Source organism: Colius striatus, chromosome 6, assembly GCF_028858725.1.
Source record: "Colius striatus isolate bColStr4 chromosome 6, bColStr4.1.hap1, whole genome shotgun sequence".
Taxonomy (NCBI): domain Eukaryota; kingdom Metazoa; phylum Chordata; class Aves; order Coliiformes; family Coliidae; genus Colius; species Colius striatus.
In genome coordinates, this window is record NC_084764.1 from 10,784,335 (window position 1) to 10,803,792 (window position 19,458).

Consider the following 19,458-nt stretch of genomic DNA (forward strand, 5'->3'; position numbering starts at 1 on the left):
AGGTCTGAAGCAGGGGACATGTCCTGCCTGGTGAGCCCCACTGCGGTGCTGTTGGTAGGAACAGCATGCCACACTGCTGGGCACTGTTCCAGCATCCCTTGCCCAGCCACAAGCTGGAATGCTTTGCCATGTTTTGTGTAAAAAAGATAAAAAGGAAGAGGGATGAGGCTGGTCTTTTCCTTACATCCAAAAAGACCCTCAAATTTGAAATGACATTCTGTACAGTATCTATAGCACAATTACTTTAAAAACTAATGAATGCGGATGATGCAATTTCTCCCAGCTCTGGGCTCAGTTCTTGTATATTGTAGCTCTAACGCCTCGTAGATGGGGTCTATTTTTGTAAGTCAGATCCTTTCCTCTTCATCTCACAGTGATCGGTAGCCATTTGCTTTTAATGCTTTCCTACAGTGTGAACTGATTTCTGTAACTTTCATGTATAAAACTCTTTCTATACTGGAAATAGTCGTGAATAAAATATTTCACTAAGTGTTGTACCCCTTATGTACATATCATCAATAAATGCTGATTCTTAATTTTAATGGATTCTACCTGTGAGTTTTAATGTCAGCCTGGGCTCACCATGGGAATGCTTGGGGTAGGAGTTAGAGAAAGCAGTCTGATGTGAGAGGGCTTCTTGTTCTGAAAACTGCTGGCAAGAGAGAAGATGGACCCGACTTTGTCAGATTGTTAGAAATCTCATCCCTCACTGAATCCTCCAAATATTTTAGGGTGCCAGCTGCAACTGAGCTCGGTTGCCACAAAGGCCAGGATGCACAAACTACAGTTCTTGACAGTAAAGTCTAGTGAAATGGGAAGAGATGTTGAGGAGGAGGAGGATGCAATGCAATTGTAGAATCATAGAATCATAGAATGGTAGGGGTTAGAAGGGACCTTTAGAGATCATCTAGTCCAACCCCCCCTGCAGAAGCAGATTCGCCTAGATCAGGTCGCATAGGAACATGTCCAGGTGGGTATTGAAGACCTCCAGAGAAGGACACTCCACAACCCCTCTGGGCAGCCTGTGCCACTGCTCCCTCACCCTCACAGTGAAACAGTTTTTTCTTATGTTCAAGTGGAACTTTTTGTGTTCCAGCTTCATCCCATTACCCCTTGTCCTGTTACTATCTACTATAGAAAAAAAGGGATGTCCCAACCTCCTGACACCCACCCTTTAGATATTTATAAATGTTAATAAGATCACCCCTCAGTCTCCTCTTCTCCAGACTAAACAGTCCCAGTTCCCGCAGCCTTTCCTCATAAGAAAGATGTTCCAGTCCCCTGATCATCTTGGTGGCCCTGCGCTGGCCTCTCTCCAGCACTTCCCTGTCCCTCTTGAGCTGAGGAGCCCAGAACTGGACACAGGACTCCAGATGAGGCCTCACCAGGGCAGAGGAGAAAGGGAGAAGAACCTCCCTTAACCTGCTGGCCACACTCTTCTTGATGCATCCCAGAATGCCATTGGCCTTCTTGGCCACGAAGGCACATTGCTGGTTCATGTTTAGTTTATTATCAATCAGTACTCCCAGGTCTCTCTCTGCAGAGCTGCTCTTCAGCAGATCATCCCCCAGCCTGTATTGGTGCATGGGGTTGTTCCTTCCCAGATGCAGGACTCTGCACTTGTCCTTGTTGAACCTCATGAGGTTCTTCTCTGCTGAGCTCTCAGGCCAGTTGAGATCCCCCTGAATGGCAGCACAGCCTTCTGGGGAATCAGCCAGTCCTCCCGGTTTGGTGTCATCAGCGAACATGCTGAGGGTACACTCTGTCCCCTCATCCAGGTCGTTGATGAAGATGTTGAACAAGACTGGCCCCAGAATCAATCCCTGGTTGCAGCTGTTTTAGAAACCCACTTCCCTGCCCTGGCTGCTGAAAAAGAAATCTCTTTCTCATAGCCTTTCTAAAAAAACAACAAATACAGCCTATAGCTGAACACCTGGAGTGCTTTGTAAAGAAACCAACTCCACTTAATAAGTGAATTAAGAAGCGCTCATGGAATGAACCGTGGCCCAGAGGACTGGCAGTTGCCAGGTACAAGGAGAAAGCTGCACTGTTTAATGTGCAGGATAGCACACATTACAGAAATAGCATAACTGCTGTTGTGCGACACGTAACCGAAACCCAGGCTGAGAGGTTTAACAGCCTGCACAGCCCTGGGCTGGCTTCTTATTAATCTAACTGGGGCCAGCATCCACTTGGTAGTTTCTAAAGAACGTCCGAGCACGGCAGGAAGTGGCTTTGGCAGCGCTTCAGCTGGCATCCTGCCCTTTGAGTCATTAACGAACCGAGTCCCAACGCCGCACTCGGAAGGCTGTGGGCAAGAGATGAATCTGAGGCCCCAGCTCTGTGCTGCTATTTCTGTACCACATTGGTGCTTTCTGCCAGAGCAAAAATGTCCTGTCTGGTCTCATCAACAAGCATTGCTGATAAAAATTCACGCTGCTGACATAAAATTCCCCGATGAAGTTCATTGCACTCAGGATTCCCCATCGCTCACATATTTCATGTGCATATGTGCATTCTAATTGCTTCCATAAAAGGTGGTTATTCTTCTGTTGCACATCATGCCAATGAGTTTGTAATGAACGGCTCCACACTATGTCTGTTGCTTTTTTCCAAAGCAATGTTCCTGCAAGAATAACCTGAAAAGACCCAACCCATGCAGGAGCCAGGTCTGTGATTACATGAGATGGCCCCTTTAAAAAATAAATAACCAAATGGTTGAATCTCTAAGCTCTTGCAAGACCCTTGTGTGCCTCCTTCTTCATGTCCTCAGCCTTAGAGAAGAAGAGGATTTCAGGAGTGTCTTTGTATCTGGAATGTGTCCCCCTTAACAGGAAAGCATCTATTGTAAGGTGCTATAAAAGATGGTGAGTCATGAGTCACTGACCCATATTAAGAGATGCTTCTATTTTCCTTCTCAGGCATGAGACAAAAACTGAGAGAAAACTTCAGGTCTGAGAACCGTTAAACAGTCTTCTCTTTTGTATTAGGTAGTGCACGTAAACAGGACAGGGACATGAAAGAAACAGGTGGCCCCAGCCCACAGAGCTTTAGGAGGAGAACACTAAAAATGACACCCAGTTGGGTGCATGAGAGTGATGCAAGCTCTTACACTGCAACACTGTCTGAATGCCGTGTCAGGACTCAGTGCTGTGGCACTGCTGAAGCTGCCCTGAGCCCTGCAGAGCCCTGCAACAGCTCACAGCGCTAGGGTAGCAGCGTGGCCTCAGTGGGCAGCCAACTGCCCTCTCCCTAGGCCTCTTCCAGCCCTCTCCCTGGGCCTTGAAGGGCAGCTGCCTCCCTTCTCCCTGGGCGTCTCCCTGCCTTCTGCCTGGGTCTGGATGAGCAGCCACCCATGCTCTCCCTTGGCAGCACCCAGCAGAAGCCTCCATCGCTGCTGCTGCTGTGGCACAGGAAGGAAGCGTGGTTGCAGCAAGATTGGGTCTGGTGGCTGTGGTGGCGTTGGCGAGGCAGGCGGGTTCCGTGGTGATAAGCAAAACCTGTCTGCATTTGGCAGAGAGAAAAGCGGCAAAGTTGCCTGCCACCCCCTGAAACCTGCAGGGATGGGAGCTGGAGGAATGAGGCTTCACACCATTTATGGTGCTTCTGAAGTACAAGGATGAGCATTTAGGAAGGCAGCCTTGGGTTTGTCTTTCAGAGTGCTGTGCATTCTCACTTGTGACTGAACTAGAAACACGTTTGTCGTTCCCATAGTCATGAGCTGAATTCCAGCTCTGGGAAGAGGGAAAAAGGGGGATCAGACTAGTAAATTTGCTCAAAATTCATTCTGCTGTTTCACTGAGGTTACCAGTATTACCTCTATTGCCAGGATCAAAGGAGCTGTGTTAGTTTACTTTTTAGCAATGATCTTTGAAGACACTACTCCTTACGCAAATTGCTTTAAAAAGATTCCGAGGAAGACCCGCAGCTTTGCAGTCAGTGGGAAGCAGGCGGACTCTCTGAGCTGCCTCTGAACCTCTGTAGACTTTATACCTGTCCTCAAGGAGGAAGTTACCCTTCTTGAACAAAGGGTAAGTTTGAATTTTGAGTCACCAGCTAAACAAACAAACAGCCTTACCTAGAGTTCATGTCAGAGTTTCTCTTGATGAATGAAAGAAACATTCAATAGCAAATGAATAGAACAGAATCATGGAATGAACAGAAGAGCTGCAGAAAAGTACCCGATAACTATAAACTTGTGAATCTGATGACCTACTGCTGCAAATCAAAGTTTTCTTGGTTGAGTGGAAAACTGGAAACCAGTTCTGTATTAAAACAAACCCCACACACTTGCACACTGGGGTACAGAGAGATAGACAGCACTTAAACATGCATTCCCAGTACTTGAACAGAGCCAAAAGAGTGAATCATTTGTAGATCCAAGAAGTAAAATGAACCCAACATACTTTTTCTAGAGATTTGCTGTGAGGCATCTAACTGATGGTTGTAGTCCAGAGCACTCACAAGATTTTTTCCTTTCCCTTTCTTCTCCCTTGATATGTTGTCAGCTGAGACTCACTGTGCTTGGATACTGGGCTTATCTTAGAAAAACTCATTCTACAGAATGAAGGCTACTGAAAACTGCCTCTCTGAGCCAGCTACAGTAAGGTGCTGCTAGCAATCTGCAGCAGCAGCCCCAAACCAGCTGCTTGTCACTAAAGAGATCAGACTGATAAAATATGGTGAATAGAAACTGAGATTTAGCGTCTGATCACAAGGCAAAGCATACCCAGATTATTACTCTCTGTTCTGGGTGAAATGAAAGTCTTGACTCATATGAGGAAAATGTGGTCACTGCAAACGGCCAAAGATTTTTTTCAGATTAAGCCATGAAATAATAATAATTTAAGAAGCCTTTTGAGTGTGTCATGCCAGAAGCGAGATATATCCCGATGACTTCCAGTACACACTGCTGCAACCAAACTATTTATATACTGCAACATGGGACTGGCACGTGCTGTTACAATTGACGTCCTCCTGACACAATTGCCTGAGGCTCAAGTGCAGGAAAAAGAACTGACAGGCTCTGGAGAGGAGGTGCAAAATGCCTCACTGCATCCTCCTCCATCCTGGGCTGCTCTGGGAGGCTGAAGGACTCTCGGCAAACTTGGAACCTGTTTGCTGCACAGAGACTCCACTGCTTGTGAGCCAGATGCTGATTTCCCACCACCAGCCTACACGTCCCCCACTTCAGCTGTGCCTTTGGCATCACTCAGAAGGCAACCTCTTGTCTAAGCTTCAGCACCAGAAGAGAGATGCTGCTGAGCTAAAGTTGAGTTAGGTAGGTGTTTCAGAGTGAGACTTTTCCCAAATATTCAAAAAATGCTTGAGGGTTTTCTGACAGATGCACATGAATTTATGTCAGATCCTGTTTGACTTAACAAATCCTATTTTACTGTAAATTTACACACATTTTTTTTTTTCCGGTGGCAAATAAACTATTTGTAAGGATTTCATTTTAGTCCAAAGGAAAGCTGTGTTGTGTATTAGGCATGGTGAATCTTCCCCCCTGAAAAGTGATTTTTCACAGCTGAGCCTTCTATCTGGGATATTAAAACCAGCTAAAACTGTGTCTATTCTTGAAAACAAATAGAAGTCATCTTCTCATTTGACAGTCTTTGTACATTTGTTTTGATCCAAAACATCTCCTTTTTCTCTTTTTTTTTTTCTGAAAGAAAATACAAAATTAATGACATTCACATCGGTGCTCAATGCACAGATTTGTATGAAAGTGAGTTTCATCCAGCCACTTGTTCAATCCAATCCTCTTTTGCCTGTAGACTAAGTTTTTATACAAAGTCTGAGGTTCCTTGAAGCTGCCTCTCAGACAAAACCTTTCTGATGCTCTCTGGAACTGTCCAGACTAAATGGAAAGGCAGCTGTGTTTAAAGCACATGTAAAACTCTTGCTTCACTTGCACCTTAACAATAATCAGCTTCCTAGAGGTTAGGAGGGCTGCTTTGATGAGGGATCTGCTGCTTCAGTTTCAGCTTTTCACACACTTGTGCAGCAGCAAATCTGACCTGTGTGAAGATCTGTGTACTTTAAAAACAGGAAGATGAGCAAGAAGAGAAATGATCTCGAACTCTTGCTGTTGTTAACCTTGTTCCAAATGAGTGAGACTGTGAAGACAAAAAGTATATTTCCTGTGCTGTACAAAAGAGACTGTTGCTCCTCTTTGCTATATTTTTGGTTTGCCTCTCGTTTTCCATGGCCACAGCTGCTTGCTCTCTCTCAGTATGGTGATGATGGGTGCCACATGCAGCATGGCATCATAATAGTAAGAAATAAACTCTCAGAGGAAAAATATCAGTTTGCAAATGAGGTGGTGAATACAGAGGGTGACTTGGAGGTGGGGGGATTCATAGGAAAAGGCTACTTCTTTTTTACTTCTCTGAGCTGTGAAACATTCAAGTGCCAAAATCCTAGGGGTGTTAAAGGGACTTTCCCAGTAGTAACACAGAAATTTCACTCCCCCTTTACTTCCTTTCCCAGTGACTACATCCTCCCTCCATCCCCAGTCCCCTGAAACTCCCACCCCCAAAACACCTTTGCACAATTCTTACCTTCTGTAAGGAATGAGAGCTTTGTCACCTATTCCCATGCATCTGGAACCTTTTTGTCTTTTTCCCCTCCATGGAGGAAAACTGGTCAGTCACTGTGGTTACTCAGATGGTTTGTGTTCGACTAATCAAATCTCTTTCAACCAGAATCTTCAACTGTTTAATAAGACTAAGAAATAATTATTGGCTAATGGCCTAATGTGGCATTAAATAAATTCATTAACTGCCTGCTGGCTTACAAAATATCCTGGCATCTGTGTATGCTGAGGGGATTTCTTTCCTTCATCTATGGAAAGAGTGATTAGGAGCAGCCCTAACCAGGATGACACACCAACCTCTGCCCCTGCCCACCATTCTTCCTATGAGCTGAAGAGGAGGCACTTGGCAGTTGTCTCCTAATAATATTTCATCCAATAAGCTTCAAACTACTTAGTACAAAGGCTGTTGTTGTTGACAAAGGACTCACAAAAGTCATCCCTATCAGATGAAAAACAGTGCAGAAATACGATTTTTGGGACTGATGGTGTGGATTTTACACATCCATCTGGTCAGATATTACATATCCTTTCTCTGTTTTAATCAAATGTTCTGTTTAAGATCTTCAAGAAAATGCAGATGAAACAATCACCTCCATTCATTTATTCAATGAAAATTTTATGTTCTCATAAAAACTACAATCTCTCTCTTAAAGATTCTTACTTCTTTAGACAGTTTTTCCATGAGAGAGGTGCTCGGGATTACAGCTATTTAAAACCATTCAAGGCAAAACAATAACATGAACTAATCACAGGGGCTGCTCCTGGTCCAGCCTGGTCTCCTCAGCGTTTTTAGGAGAGCTCCTCATTCTTCCCAGCCACCAAGGGTAGACTAAGGCCCAGTTAGTCTGTCAGCATCCTGAAGGAAGGGCTGGATCATGCTGCTTTCTCCCAAAGGCCTTTGGTTCAATGAGCCAGGAAGAGTCATCAGTTTTATCCTCCACGTGGAATCAAGTTTATTTCTGAAAGATTATTTTACAGTTCAATGTGGGTTTTGCAATATTATTTCTAATTATGATTTAGAGACGATGTTTACTTTCATTCTGATTAACCTGTTAAATAAATAGGCAAATATATCAAGTGCTTTATATAAAAAATACATACAGGACCCCTCAAATAATAAAACTAGGATTAATAAAAATAAGTACTATATTACACATGTATGAAAAAACAGCCATCTAGTTTTGAAACTGTAATGGAACTTAATTACACATATCACAGGACATAATCTAGAATGAATCAGCATATATAAAAAATGGCATTGCCTCTGTAAAGAGAATTTGAGCATCTCCCTATTTAAAAATACAAAAAGAAGCCAACCAGCATTGTCCGTGCATTTATAGCTACTGAACACCAGGCAAATTAGGAAGCAGTTTGTGGAGTTCTCCATTAAACATCTGAACAGGGAGATGAATAACATGCCACAGCCTTTTTCTTTCTTATTTTAAAGAAAAACTTAACTTTCAAGACAATGAAGTATCTCCTCTTGACTGAGATCTATATTCAGTTCATGTTTAAAGAGATGAATCATTCCTACTCTGGATCTCCATACTCAGTGAAATGAGTACATAACACCAGTTTGATAGATCATTTTGATCTGACAAATAGGAAATCTTGCTTAAGAACTTTACAGGAATTAAACAAAAATCGATGCACAGAACCAACAGACTTCCCACTACACTGTTCAGTTTTAAAATACACAAAAGGACTGGGAAGTTTGGCAATGGACTGATCGTGTGTAGATCACTTTGACCTCATTAGCTTCAGTCTGTGTGAACAGCTGTAGACCATGACCTGTATGACTGTTCATAGATAAAACACACTGACCAATGTGAAGTCAGAAAACAGCCTATGTGTACTTTAAGATCAATCACATCAAGCCTCGGGACCTGCTGCCCAGTTATAAATTGCCCCCAAGGAGATCTGCCTGCAGACCCCAGGGCACCTCAACAAAAGATGTGGGAAATTGGAAATTGCTGGAGGGCTGTGACTGGGAAATATGATCAACAGTCTTGTGCTCTACGTGCCAGTAAAGACGAATGCTAGCTAAGGTTAGCATTTAGCCAGCAGAATACTCATCCTCCAAATTGCTTCAGATGGAGAACATAAAGTCACAGCAGAACAGCTGCAAAGGCAGGTGCTATGGTCAGCGAACAGGAATACTGGGATAACTCCACTCCAGGACATTCCCCATCCCATAACCCACACAGACCACTGGCTGCCATCACCTGAGGTTGCTCTTACTTGCATTTTCTTGAGGCAGCTCGATTAGTTATCATCTCCCTCCATTTCAATACACTTTCTCAAAAATGGCACAGACCATTGCTGGTACATAATTTCCTTTCTGACAATCCATATCAATATAATGCACAGCATCATAGCTTAATACAAATACTTTACATAACAAGCAGACACATGAAGACAATACAAAAGCTTATAACAATGCAGCTGTAGCTACTTTACTATGTTACACGTCTGGGAGAGTTTCCTTTCATTTTCTTTGATCTCTTCTGTAGAATTTGAACTCCTGGTACCAATAAGCAAGCAATGTTTCTTGTGGTGTATTTAAAAAGCAGAGGAGAGATCAGGGATGAGATAGAATTCAGAGGAAGTGAGTGAGACAATAAAAATGCAACAATATCAGCAAACTGGTGTAACATTAATAGTTACAGGGGAAGCAGGTTTTACTGGGCTCAGCATCTCCCGTGTGAAATGGAGCAGCAGAAGATAGAGACCTACTCTTCAGGAATAAAATACTGTCATCTTTCCTAACAATCTCGAATTGTTTGATTTGTGCATGTGTGATAGAGCTGGAGTCATTGTGGTTTATTCATTATCCTTACTAACAGACTCATTTAAAGCATGCACAAACTGTGATCACTGAAAGAGGGAGGGTGAAGAGCAATGAACACCTCAGAAATTCAAGGATAACTATACAGATTGTTAGGGTAATAAAATATTAACATTTATTATGCATCAGCTCATGTTTTAATCTCTTTATCCCCCCCACCCCCCCAAGACAACTTGCTGTATGCCCACAGACATTAAAAATAGAGATAAATAGATTTTGTCCTTCTCAGTTTCCCTCATTGCAGATTGTGCCATAAATCATTATTAAATGACACTTTTTTTTCATACTGGCAGACTCTGAACGCACCTACTGCTCCTCCTGGCTGGAAGGCTTTTCTGAAGGATTCTGATGCTTTAGGCAGTGTATAGGAGACCTTTTTGGTGTAAATTTTACTTTTGCTCTTGACATTTGTTCCTCACTTACTCTTGTACCACAGCTACTGCAGTTACCTTAAATCCTTGCGAGACAGAGTGAGTGGATACTCTAATAACCTTGCAAAACAGAGACCCCCCGCCCCTGGGGAGAGCAATGACATCAACTTGTGACCCTCCTACCACCCAGGACATAGCAAGTGTCCTCTGTGTCAGAACTGGGAACTGAAAACATTTTGCAGCTTTTGGGGGCTTATTTTGGAAAGAAAACATCCATTCTGTAACTCAGGCATCATTTTAAAGTGATTAAAAAATGAATAAAACTTATGTTTAATTTTGTTGAGAAGACATCAGTAGCACAGTGCATCTGTGAATTCCTGTCTCAGTTTCATGTGATTTTGATTTCCCCAGCTCTCATCTGCTTGGCAGCTTAGTATCATTACACTCCACTCTTCATGTCAAGGTCCTGATGGTTCTGTGTTTCATTAACGGTCAGGAACTCGTCACATGTTCCCGTTCGGTCATTTGACTGCTCTTTATGAACCAAGTGCACCATTTCTTGTGATTTGCTGGCATCTCCATTTAACCCGCTTGTCTTTCTGTCTTCCACTGCTCCTTTGCCATTGTTAATCACCAGCTTTTTCTTCTGCCCACACCTAGAAAGAAACAAAAGGAAAAGGAGTACTAGAACTAGAGACTAATGGAGATGAGAAAAAAACCTGAAAGCCAATATTTAGGAAAAGGTGCTTGGAAATGCCTGTGCACACTTACATCATGCAAAGTGGGAAGTTTCTCTGTGTTGCATATTTCACTTTTGAAAACACCCACTGATACCCGAGTCCCTCCCATCTGCACAGAAGCCTTCAGTAAAAGGTGTGTTTTCCATTAACGAATACCTAGGGCATCATTTAGAGCTCTGAGTTATCGTTTCATTTCTTGTCAGATGCAATCTCCAGAGCCACTTCACAGGAAGACAGTAGTAGAATTTTCTGCCTCATCATATGCTTGACAGCTTTCCTATTTCAGCATAGGAAATAATACTGTCAAATACCGTGAAGTCATCAGGCAAAAATACCAAGTGGCATCTCACCAGTGACTTCAACAAAACTGTGTCAGTTTACTCTGTCTGACAATTTGGTATTTGATTTGTACCGTTTTGTCTCATGGAAGCCTTCTGTGTTCCAGGCAGAGGCTGCCTGGTTTGCCACCTCACCATAGAGGCAGAGCTTCATTCTGGCACCCACACCATGCTTGACCTTGACATTATTTCACAGGAGCATTAACATCTACTTTCCTGCAACCAGCAAACCAGGAATGAATTTGCTCACTGCTTCCTGAAGAAAACCTCTCCACATACTATAAGGTTACTCTGACACGGAAAGGTTGCAGTCAACATCCAAGTGGAAAATGGTTACTCTGTTAAAGGGTTCAGCATTCAAGTAGCAAAAAGCTGTTTAAGACAACTGAGAAGTAACTGGAGAAGAACACTCAGAGAGAAGAAAGAGTCAAGAACATCATAGCCTATCCTTTAGCCTAGAGGTTCTTTTAAATTTCCTGGCTAAGTTTACACAGATCACTACAACTTTTTATTCCTCAGTTGCTTCTGTAAAGTGGAGTAAATAAAGCTGCTGAGTGCTCTAACAGCCATGTTAGAGTATGTCCCCATGATTGCCAGCTGTGATACTGCCTTTTGTTTGGAAGGAACATTTAATCCTGTGGCAGCAATTGTTTAACACTGTACACAGAGGACATTGTTACTGGCGGAGGATTATCCTCGGCTCATCCTGTGTTTGCTAATGTCTATGTCCACCTCACATAGTTTTCACTTCCAGTGGACCAGATTTTCTTATTAATACATAATGGGTAGAGAATAACTAATTCTCTGTGATCCATACACAATTAGTTCCCATCTGTAAGGAAAGACCAAACGGTTTATGCAGCTACTTATTTCCTGTGGTTCCCCACAAGTGTAGAGGCTCACGTGGGACCTAGACCCTTCACAAAGGAACCTCTTTCCTGTGTTACGCTGCTCTACTCCTTCACAAGGCTTTGATGAAGGCCACAGCGAGGGCAGCATATTGTGAAAAAGCAAAGGATGTGCCTTACCTTCTGCGGCTGTTGACCGCGATGCACACGGCAAGGATCAGCGCCAGTGCCACAAGCGCAGCTACAATGATCAGCCACTCTGTGGGGACAGGGGAGGAGGGGAGCAGACAGCCCGTTAGGGTCTCTCATGCAGTTTTGCAGAACTGCAAGAACATAAACTCTTACATTCTTCAAACTGTCAGGCTTCTTTTCTAGCTGAGTGTTTGTCTGTTTTACAAAGCACTTCTGTGCGAATCTAACACGTTTCCACCACCCAGCTGCAGATGGCCTAGCTCAGGTGGGACACCAACATCCCTGGTAACGCCCAAGAGCAGTGTACTTTGGTGGGTACTGGTGAAGAGCAGCTGTACCACCGTTTTACACTGAGAGCAAAAGACAAGGCTTAGCAACGACACGCCCAGGAACTCAGGCACAAAAGCAGCATGACTTTCAAAGAGAGCAAAACCTTCTAATCTCTTTTATTTAAAATGTCATTTTGGGGGGTATTTTTTGGGTAAGCTCTAAAAAAAGACTCAACAAAACAAACCTGTATATATTTCACAACCTTTGCAGAACCATGTTCTTTGTGCTATACTACCATCAGAGATCCTCTCCTAAGAGCTTCCTCCTTTGTCTGAAACAATTTTCTTACATTCTTCTTCAATTATTTCTTCTAATTAGTTAATTATTGATACTCCATGATAAAAGACTGATAAGCATTCTTTGGTAGCGTATACTTCCTTCAGTTTTCTCTGAAAATGACGAGTTCTTCAAACAGTGCTTCTAAAGTTTCCTTTCCAAAATTTTCTTTGTGCTCTTCTCTGTTTTTTTTTTCTGTGTAACTAACACAATGCCTTGAACTGAACACACAGCTTCAGTTCCAGAATTGCTAGGCCTAAATAGAGTGGGATAATTACATCCTCTGTTTTAACAATGATTGTTAAAAGGTCCCAGAAAGGTCATAGAAAGGGCTTTAAACTAGTTTTGAAGGAGGAAGGGGATAAAACCAGGCCCACTAGAGTTGAGTCTAAGGGTGGCAAGCCAGTGTCAGGAGTAAATCCTTCATGATCAGCTTTCTTCTTCAGATGCCTGTACACCAGTGCAAATAGCATGGGGAATAAACAGGAGAAGTTGGAAGTCTGTATATGGACAAGGGGTTATGATCTGGTGGCAATTACAGAGACATGATGGGACAGCTCACATGACTGAAATGTGGTCATGGAGAGCTATGTCCTTTTTAGGAAAGACAGGCCAGCAAGGTGAGATAGTGGAGTTGTTCTTTATGTGAGAGAGCAGCTGAAATATACTGAATTCTGTCCAGGTGAGGATGAGGGGCAAGTTGAGAATTTTGGGGTTAGAATTAAGGGGCAGGCTAGCACATGTGACACTGATGTAGGTGTCGATTAGAGGCCACCTGATCAGGCTGGGTCAAGTGGAAGAGGCCTTCTACAGGCAGCTGGGAGCAGCCTCAAAGTCACAGGCCCTTGTTCTCATGGGGGATTTCAACTACCCAGACATCTGCTGGAAGACCTACACAGCTAGTCACAGTCCAGGAGGTTCCTTCAGTGCATCAATGATAACTTGTTGGTGCAAATAGTGGATGTGCCAACTAGAAGAGGAACACTACTGGATCTTGTACTCATGAGAAAGCAGGGTCTGGTTGAAACAGTAAAGGTTGAAGGCAGCCTTGGCTTCAGCGACCATGAGATGGATCTTGTACCGTAGGAACAGAATACCAAGCAGGATCACAATCCTGTACTTTAGCAGGGTCAACTTCGGCCTTTTGAAGCAATTACTAGGACATCTCATGGGACAGGATATTAGAGGATAAAGGAGCCTGAGATAGTTGGTCTCTATTCAAGGATCACTTTTTACAAGCTCAGGGTCAGAGCATCCCAGCAGGGAGGAAATCAAGAAAAGGAGCCAGGAGACCCACATGGTTAAACAGGGAACTGTTGGGCAAACTCAAGTGGAAGAAGAGAGTCTGTAGATCATGGAAGGAAGGGATGGCCACTTGGGACGAATATAGGCTGTTGTCAGAGGATGTAGGGAGGCAACTAGGAAAGCTAAAGCCTCATTGGAATTGTGCCTTGCAAGGGAGGTCAAGGATAACAAGAAAGGCTTCTTCAAATACACTGCAGATAAAACTAACACTGCAGATAAAACTAACACTAGAGGCAATATAGGCTCAATGTTGAACAAGGTGAATGCCCTGGTGACAGAGGATACAGAGAAGGTAGAGTTACTGAGTTACTTCTTTGCCTCTGTCTGTACTGCTGGAGACTGTCCTCAGGAGCCCCAGACTCCAGAGGAAGTCAGGTTAAAGGAGGATTTTTGTTTGGTTGATGAGGACTGGGTTAAGGATCAGTTGAGCAATATGGATGTACTTAAATCCATGGGCCCTGATGGGATGCACCTGTGGGCACTGAGGGAGCTGGTGGAAGCCATCGCTAAACCACTCTCCATCATCTTAGTAAGTCGTGAAGAACAAGAGAAGCGCCTGATGATTGGAGGAAAGCAAATGTCACTCCAATCTTCAAAAAGGGCAAGAAGGAGAACTTGGGGAGCTACAGACCGATCAGTCTCACCTCCATCACTGGAAAGGTGATAGCACTACTTATCCTAGGTACTGTCTCCAGGTATATAAAGGACAAGAGGGTCATTAGGAGCAGTCAACATGGTTTTATCAAAGGGAAGTCATGTTTGACCAACCTGACAGCCTTCTATGAAGATGTAACCAGGTGGATAGATGGTGGTTAGTGCAGTGCATGTGGTTTATGTTGATTTCAGTAAAGCATTTGATACCATCTCCCACAGAATCCTCACTGAAAAACTGAGAAAGTGTGGGCTGGATGATCAGGTAGTGAAGTGGATTGTTAACTGGTTGAAGGAAAAAAGGCAGAGAGTTGGGATCAATGGGGCAGGGTCTAGTTGGAGGCCTGTACCTAGTGGAGTCCCTCAGGAGTCAGTTATGGGATTGGTACTGTTCAATATATTCATTAATGACCTTGATGAGGTCATTAACAGAGGGCACTGTCAGCAAGTTTGCTGAGGACACTAAACTGGGGGGAGTGTCTGACATACCTGAAGGCTGTGCTGCCACTCAATGAGACCTGGACAGGCTGGAGAGTTGGGCAGGGAGAAATCTAATGAAATTCAACAAGGGCAAGTGTAGAGTCTTGCATGTTGCAAAGAATCACCCCATGTACCAGAACAGGTTGGGGAATAAACTCTTAGAGAGTAATGTAGGGGAAATGGACCTGGGGGTCCTGTTGGACAGCAGGATGACCGTGAGCCAGCCATCTGCCCTCATGGCCAATAAGGCCAATGGCATACTTGGGTATATTAGAAGGGGTTTGGACAGTAGGTCAAGAGAAATTCTCCTCCCTCTCTACTCTGTCCTCTTGAGATCACTTCTGGAATATTGTGTCCAGTTCAGGGCCCTTCAGTTCAGAAAGGACAGGGAGCTGCTGGAGAGAGTTCAGTGCAGGGCCACAAAGATGCTGAAGGGAGTGGAGCATCTCCCTTATGATGAAAGGTTGAGGGAGCTGGGGCTCTTTAACTTGGAGAAGAGGAGCCTGAGGAGTGACCTCACTAATGTTTACAAGTACATAAAGGGCCAGTGTCAGGAGGATGGAGCCAGGCTCTTCTCAATGATGTCCAACAATAGGACAAGGGGCATAAGGTACAAGTTTGAACATAAGAGGTTCCAAAGAAACTTAAGGAAAAACTTCTTCACTGTGAGGATGAGGGAGCACTGGAACAGACTGCCCTGATGGGTTGTGGAGTCTCCTTCTCTGGAAACATTCAAAACCCACCTGGATGAGTTCCTGTGTGACCTACTCTAGGCAGGGGGGTTGGACTTGTTGATGTTTCAAAGTCCCTTCCAACCCGTGAGATTCTGTGATTCTGTGAATATATTTGCATTCTTTTGCAGTTGTATCACAGTGTTGACTTCTTTCTGTGCTGTTCTCATCTGTGAGCCCTCTTCTGCCAGACTCATTGTAGCTATTATTTCCAGCAAACCTTCTCATGGATATGACTCTTTCCATATATTTTTACTGAACTTTGGCTGATTTTATGTCAACTTAGCAAGGTTATTTGGATCTTAATCCCCTTCTCCAAATGCATGATTCTCTCATCTTAATATTGCAGGAAAATTCTGTGAGTTACAATATGCTCCGTTTTACAGGCTACTAGTGAAAATGCTTAATATGATCTGATTCAGAACCACACCTGAACAACTGCACCTGACCTACATTTCTGCCTCTTGCTTCATGCTAATACCATTCAGTGCTTAAACTGCTAAAATACACCATCTCAAACACTTACCTGGTACCGGGGCTGACCTTTGTTCTGAATTTACTTTTGTTGTTGTGGCCTCGGCAGGGAAAGTGGTGGATTCAAAATGTCCCTTGTGTGGTCCTCGATTACCATATATACTGGAGGTAGATCCTGCAGAACAAAACTGTCAGTCAGGCCAAACAGGCTTAGCGAGTACCTCACAGCAAGGAAGAGAGGCTGACAAAGGTCACTATTAAAAACCCACACTCTAAGATGTTCAAACTGAGGTCATTAAAAAGCATTTACACTGACAAGTATTACATATACTATCATCATCATACTTGTCTCAACTATGGCTAGTTTTAGTATTCTGAATAACAAAGCTCACGCATTTCCCCTCTTGTCTCTCCTATATGTTTGATTATGTTATCATTTTGTGACAAAAAATGCAGTTGCACAGAAACCTTCTGGAGAAAATGTGAAGATATTGTCCATGTTGGTAACTTTTTGCACAGATTTTTATCATACAAGTCAAACATCTTGTCTGTTCCATAGAGCAAATTAAGCTCTTACTCCAATCAGCTGTAAAGTTTTTGGTTTTTTTCCTTTAACACATGGCAACTCATTTCTAGCCAGCATTTCTGATCTCATTTCCTAATAGCAGCTGGCAAATACAAAACTGAGAAGCACATATTTTCCCCTGCTTTTAAGCTTAGCCAGAAAGTAGCTCAAGAATCTTCCAGATGTTTTCACTATTTTTGTTAACATGAAGCTTGTTGACTGGTGAGTCGCTTTGTGCGTGGTGTTTATCTCACACCAAAGGACACACACAGCACTAGCTCAGCAACTGAGTGTCTTGATCTAGCCTCCAAGAGAGAGCTGACCAAGCCTGTCTACACAGCTCTGCAGGGATTATTTTTTTAAGGTGTTTTAAATAATCCTTGAGAAATGCCAGAGTTTTTCCACCACAAAGCCCTTTACAAAGACACACAGATACTGATTACAATTTGTCTGCTTAGAGAACTGATGGATTCACCCTTCCCCTCCCCTGAGCTCTGAGGAGCAGCGGCAGTAGGATTCCCTCATGGGCCCTGCCTTTCTGGCTCTGGGAAGTTGTTTGCAAATGGCAGGAAGAAATCCCCAAAAGCTCTCCACATTTCATTTTGATTACCTACTATACTTTCAACAGTTCTTTTTTGGGTTCCTTCAGCAGTCACGTTTGTTATTGTGTGGACACTTGGAACACCAAATCCATCGTTAGTGTGATGTCAGACCACAGCTTAAACATTGTGGTAGAGAAAAATCAAGTAGAAGCAAGCAGTAATGAGCAACAAGCCATTCATTTGTTCAGAGAACAAAGCTCTGACTATGGTCTGCCAATACATTTATGCATCTTTTCCATTCTATCAGAGCTACATGGGGAAATCAATGCACCTTGCAATATTTTTTTTGGAGACAATGGTAGTGTCTGAGCAATTCCCTTGTGTTGTGTTTTTAAAAAGCACCAAGATAAGATAAATGAAAAAAAGAAAAGAATTTTGGGAGCGTGGTCTTATAAGCCTTTGCCAGGACACTGACAAATGGAGATATTCACCTTGAAAATTATTTTTAAACCAGTTCTTACAGGGTTTACATGCTCAAAACAGGGAGGCAGCAAACATTTTTATGTAGTGTGTAATGTCAGCACATAAAATCAGGGATTAATTAACTGAACAAGGTGGCAAGAGTCAAGAACTCAGTCTGTTGTAGTAGGAAACCATTATTTAAAATAGACTTATCTTTCCTGTAAAATGGTATAAAACATGTATTTTTCAGTTATATTGCTGGCCTATGTCAAAGTACTATAAGTCAGGCAGTTTTGATAGGGTTGATTTTACTGGGTTTACACAAAATTCTGGAAAAAAAGTAGACAACCTTTTACCTTGAAAATATATGAATGGACATTAATAAATTAATTAATAGCAGAATTATCTTTGAAGTGTTTGCTGTATAATGCTACTGAAATGTAGCTACATAACCTTGCTTATGTGCAAAGAATGTCCCTGGAGCATTAGCAAAAATCTCATTTGAGGTGGTTCCCTTAACTTCCAGGGAGTACATGAAAATAGTATTTGCATCACTGTGCATGAGAAGTAGCATTTGAAAAAAAAATATTGTTAATGTGACTATTAGCATGGAAACTGCATTCAGGAATAAGGAAAAGTCCCTTCATTTCCTGTACTTTTAGCATGTTACCATACACACAAAAGAAAGGTTGTATGCAGTGTAATAAGTAAAGACTGTTACTGTTACCTGCACCTACTATGTCAGAAGAATAGCCCTTTAAATAAAAGAGTGTGTTCACAAATGAAATGTCAGTTACAGTCCAGTGACATAGCTATAATCAGTCATTGGCAGGAGACCAACACAAAGCATACCTAGGAAAAATGATTTCACAGAGAGTTGCCTCTCTTTTGAGACACATTTGGCTAATGAAGAGGGAATACAAATGTGGGGGAAGTGATAGGCAGTTAAATGTTACATAGATTTCTTCTGTGGTCAGAAAAAACACAAAGACAAAATACTATGAAGAATTCTATCAAAGGCACGGGAAGAAACTTTACACTTCTTCACTTTGACAGCTGCACTACTGCAAATAGAATGTAAGAAACAGTTATTGGTAAAACACTATTTTCAGCCTTTTAGCAAACGTCCTCTGCTTTGCACAGGAGATTCCCTTCAATGACATCTTACAAGCAGGTTATAAGATCTAACAAAAACCAAAAATGAAGTAATAATATAAGATTAATTTAGGATACTGATCAGCACACCTGTTTTTGGATGATCACTATTGTCCAAAGAAACAACTGACTAACGGGTAAAACAAAAGTGTTATAATCTGTGGATCTTACTAGTAGGAAGAGGGGTCTGCAAGTGGTTAAGACGATCTTCTATGTCTGGAAAAACTCCAGGTATCCAGTTGACATGGGAGCCATCTGTAGTGGTTTCTTGCTCCCTTTCACTTCCAGCTCCTGTGCCAGGTGCCAGCGGCTCCTCGGTTGCTTTCTCTCCATTAACATCACCCACAGGCTCTGTGACTGCCACAACGATGGCATGATCAGCTCCAAAGGTGAGCACTCACAAAACCTCCATCCACATTATTCCCCTCTTCCCTGCACCACAGCAAGCCAGAGAGCACATCCATCTCCCCCACTCAGAGAATGAGAGGAGAGAAGACATGAAGGCCTCCCCTTCTTCTTCCACACTGTCCTTGGCTTCTGAGAGGCACC

The 19,458-nt window shown here is 42.9% G+C and overlaps 1 protein-coding gene across 14 annotated transcripts in view; it reads right to left on the reverse strand.

Moving 5' to 3' along the window:
- Positions 1-7,187: 7,187 nt before the first annotated feature.
- The window catches only part of CD44 (CD44 molecule (Indian blood group)), a 54,716-nt gene continuing 42,445 nt past the window's right edge, over positions 7,188-19,458 (reverse strand). For 13 of the 14 annotated variants that reach the window (XM_061997697.1, XM_061997693.1, XM_061997695.1 and 10 more), the window contains 4 exons: positions 19,081-19,266; positions 16,238-16,360; positions 11,927-12,005; positions 7,188-10,476 (listed from right to left, as the gene is read on the reverse strand). In XM_061997697.1, coding sequence (XP_061853681.1) covers positions 10,260-10,476; positions 11,927-12,005; positions 16,238-16,360; positions 19,081-19,266 — 605 coding nt within the window. In that variant the 3' untranslated portion in view covers positions 7,188-10,259. The remainder of the gene's footprint in view (positions 10,477-11,926; positions 12,006-16,237; positions 16,361-19,080; positions 19,267-19,458) is intronic. The other variant, XM_061997705.1, reaches the window with a different exon arrangement.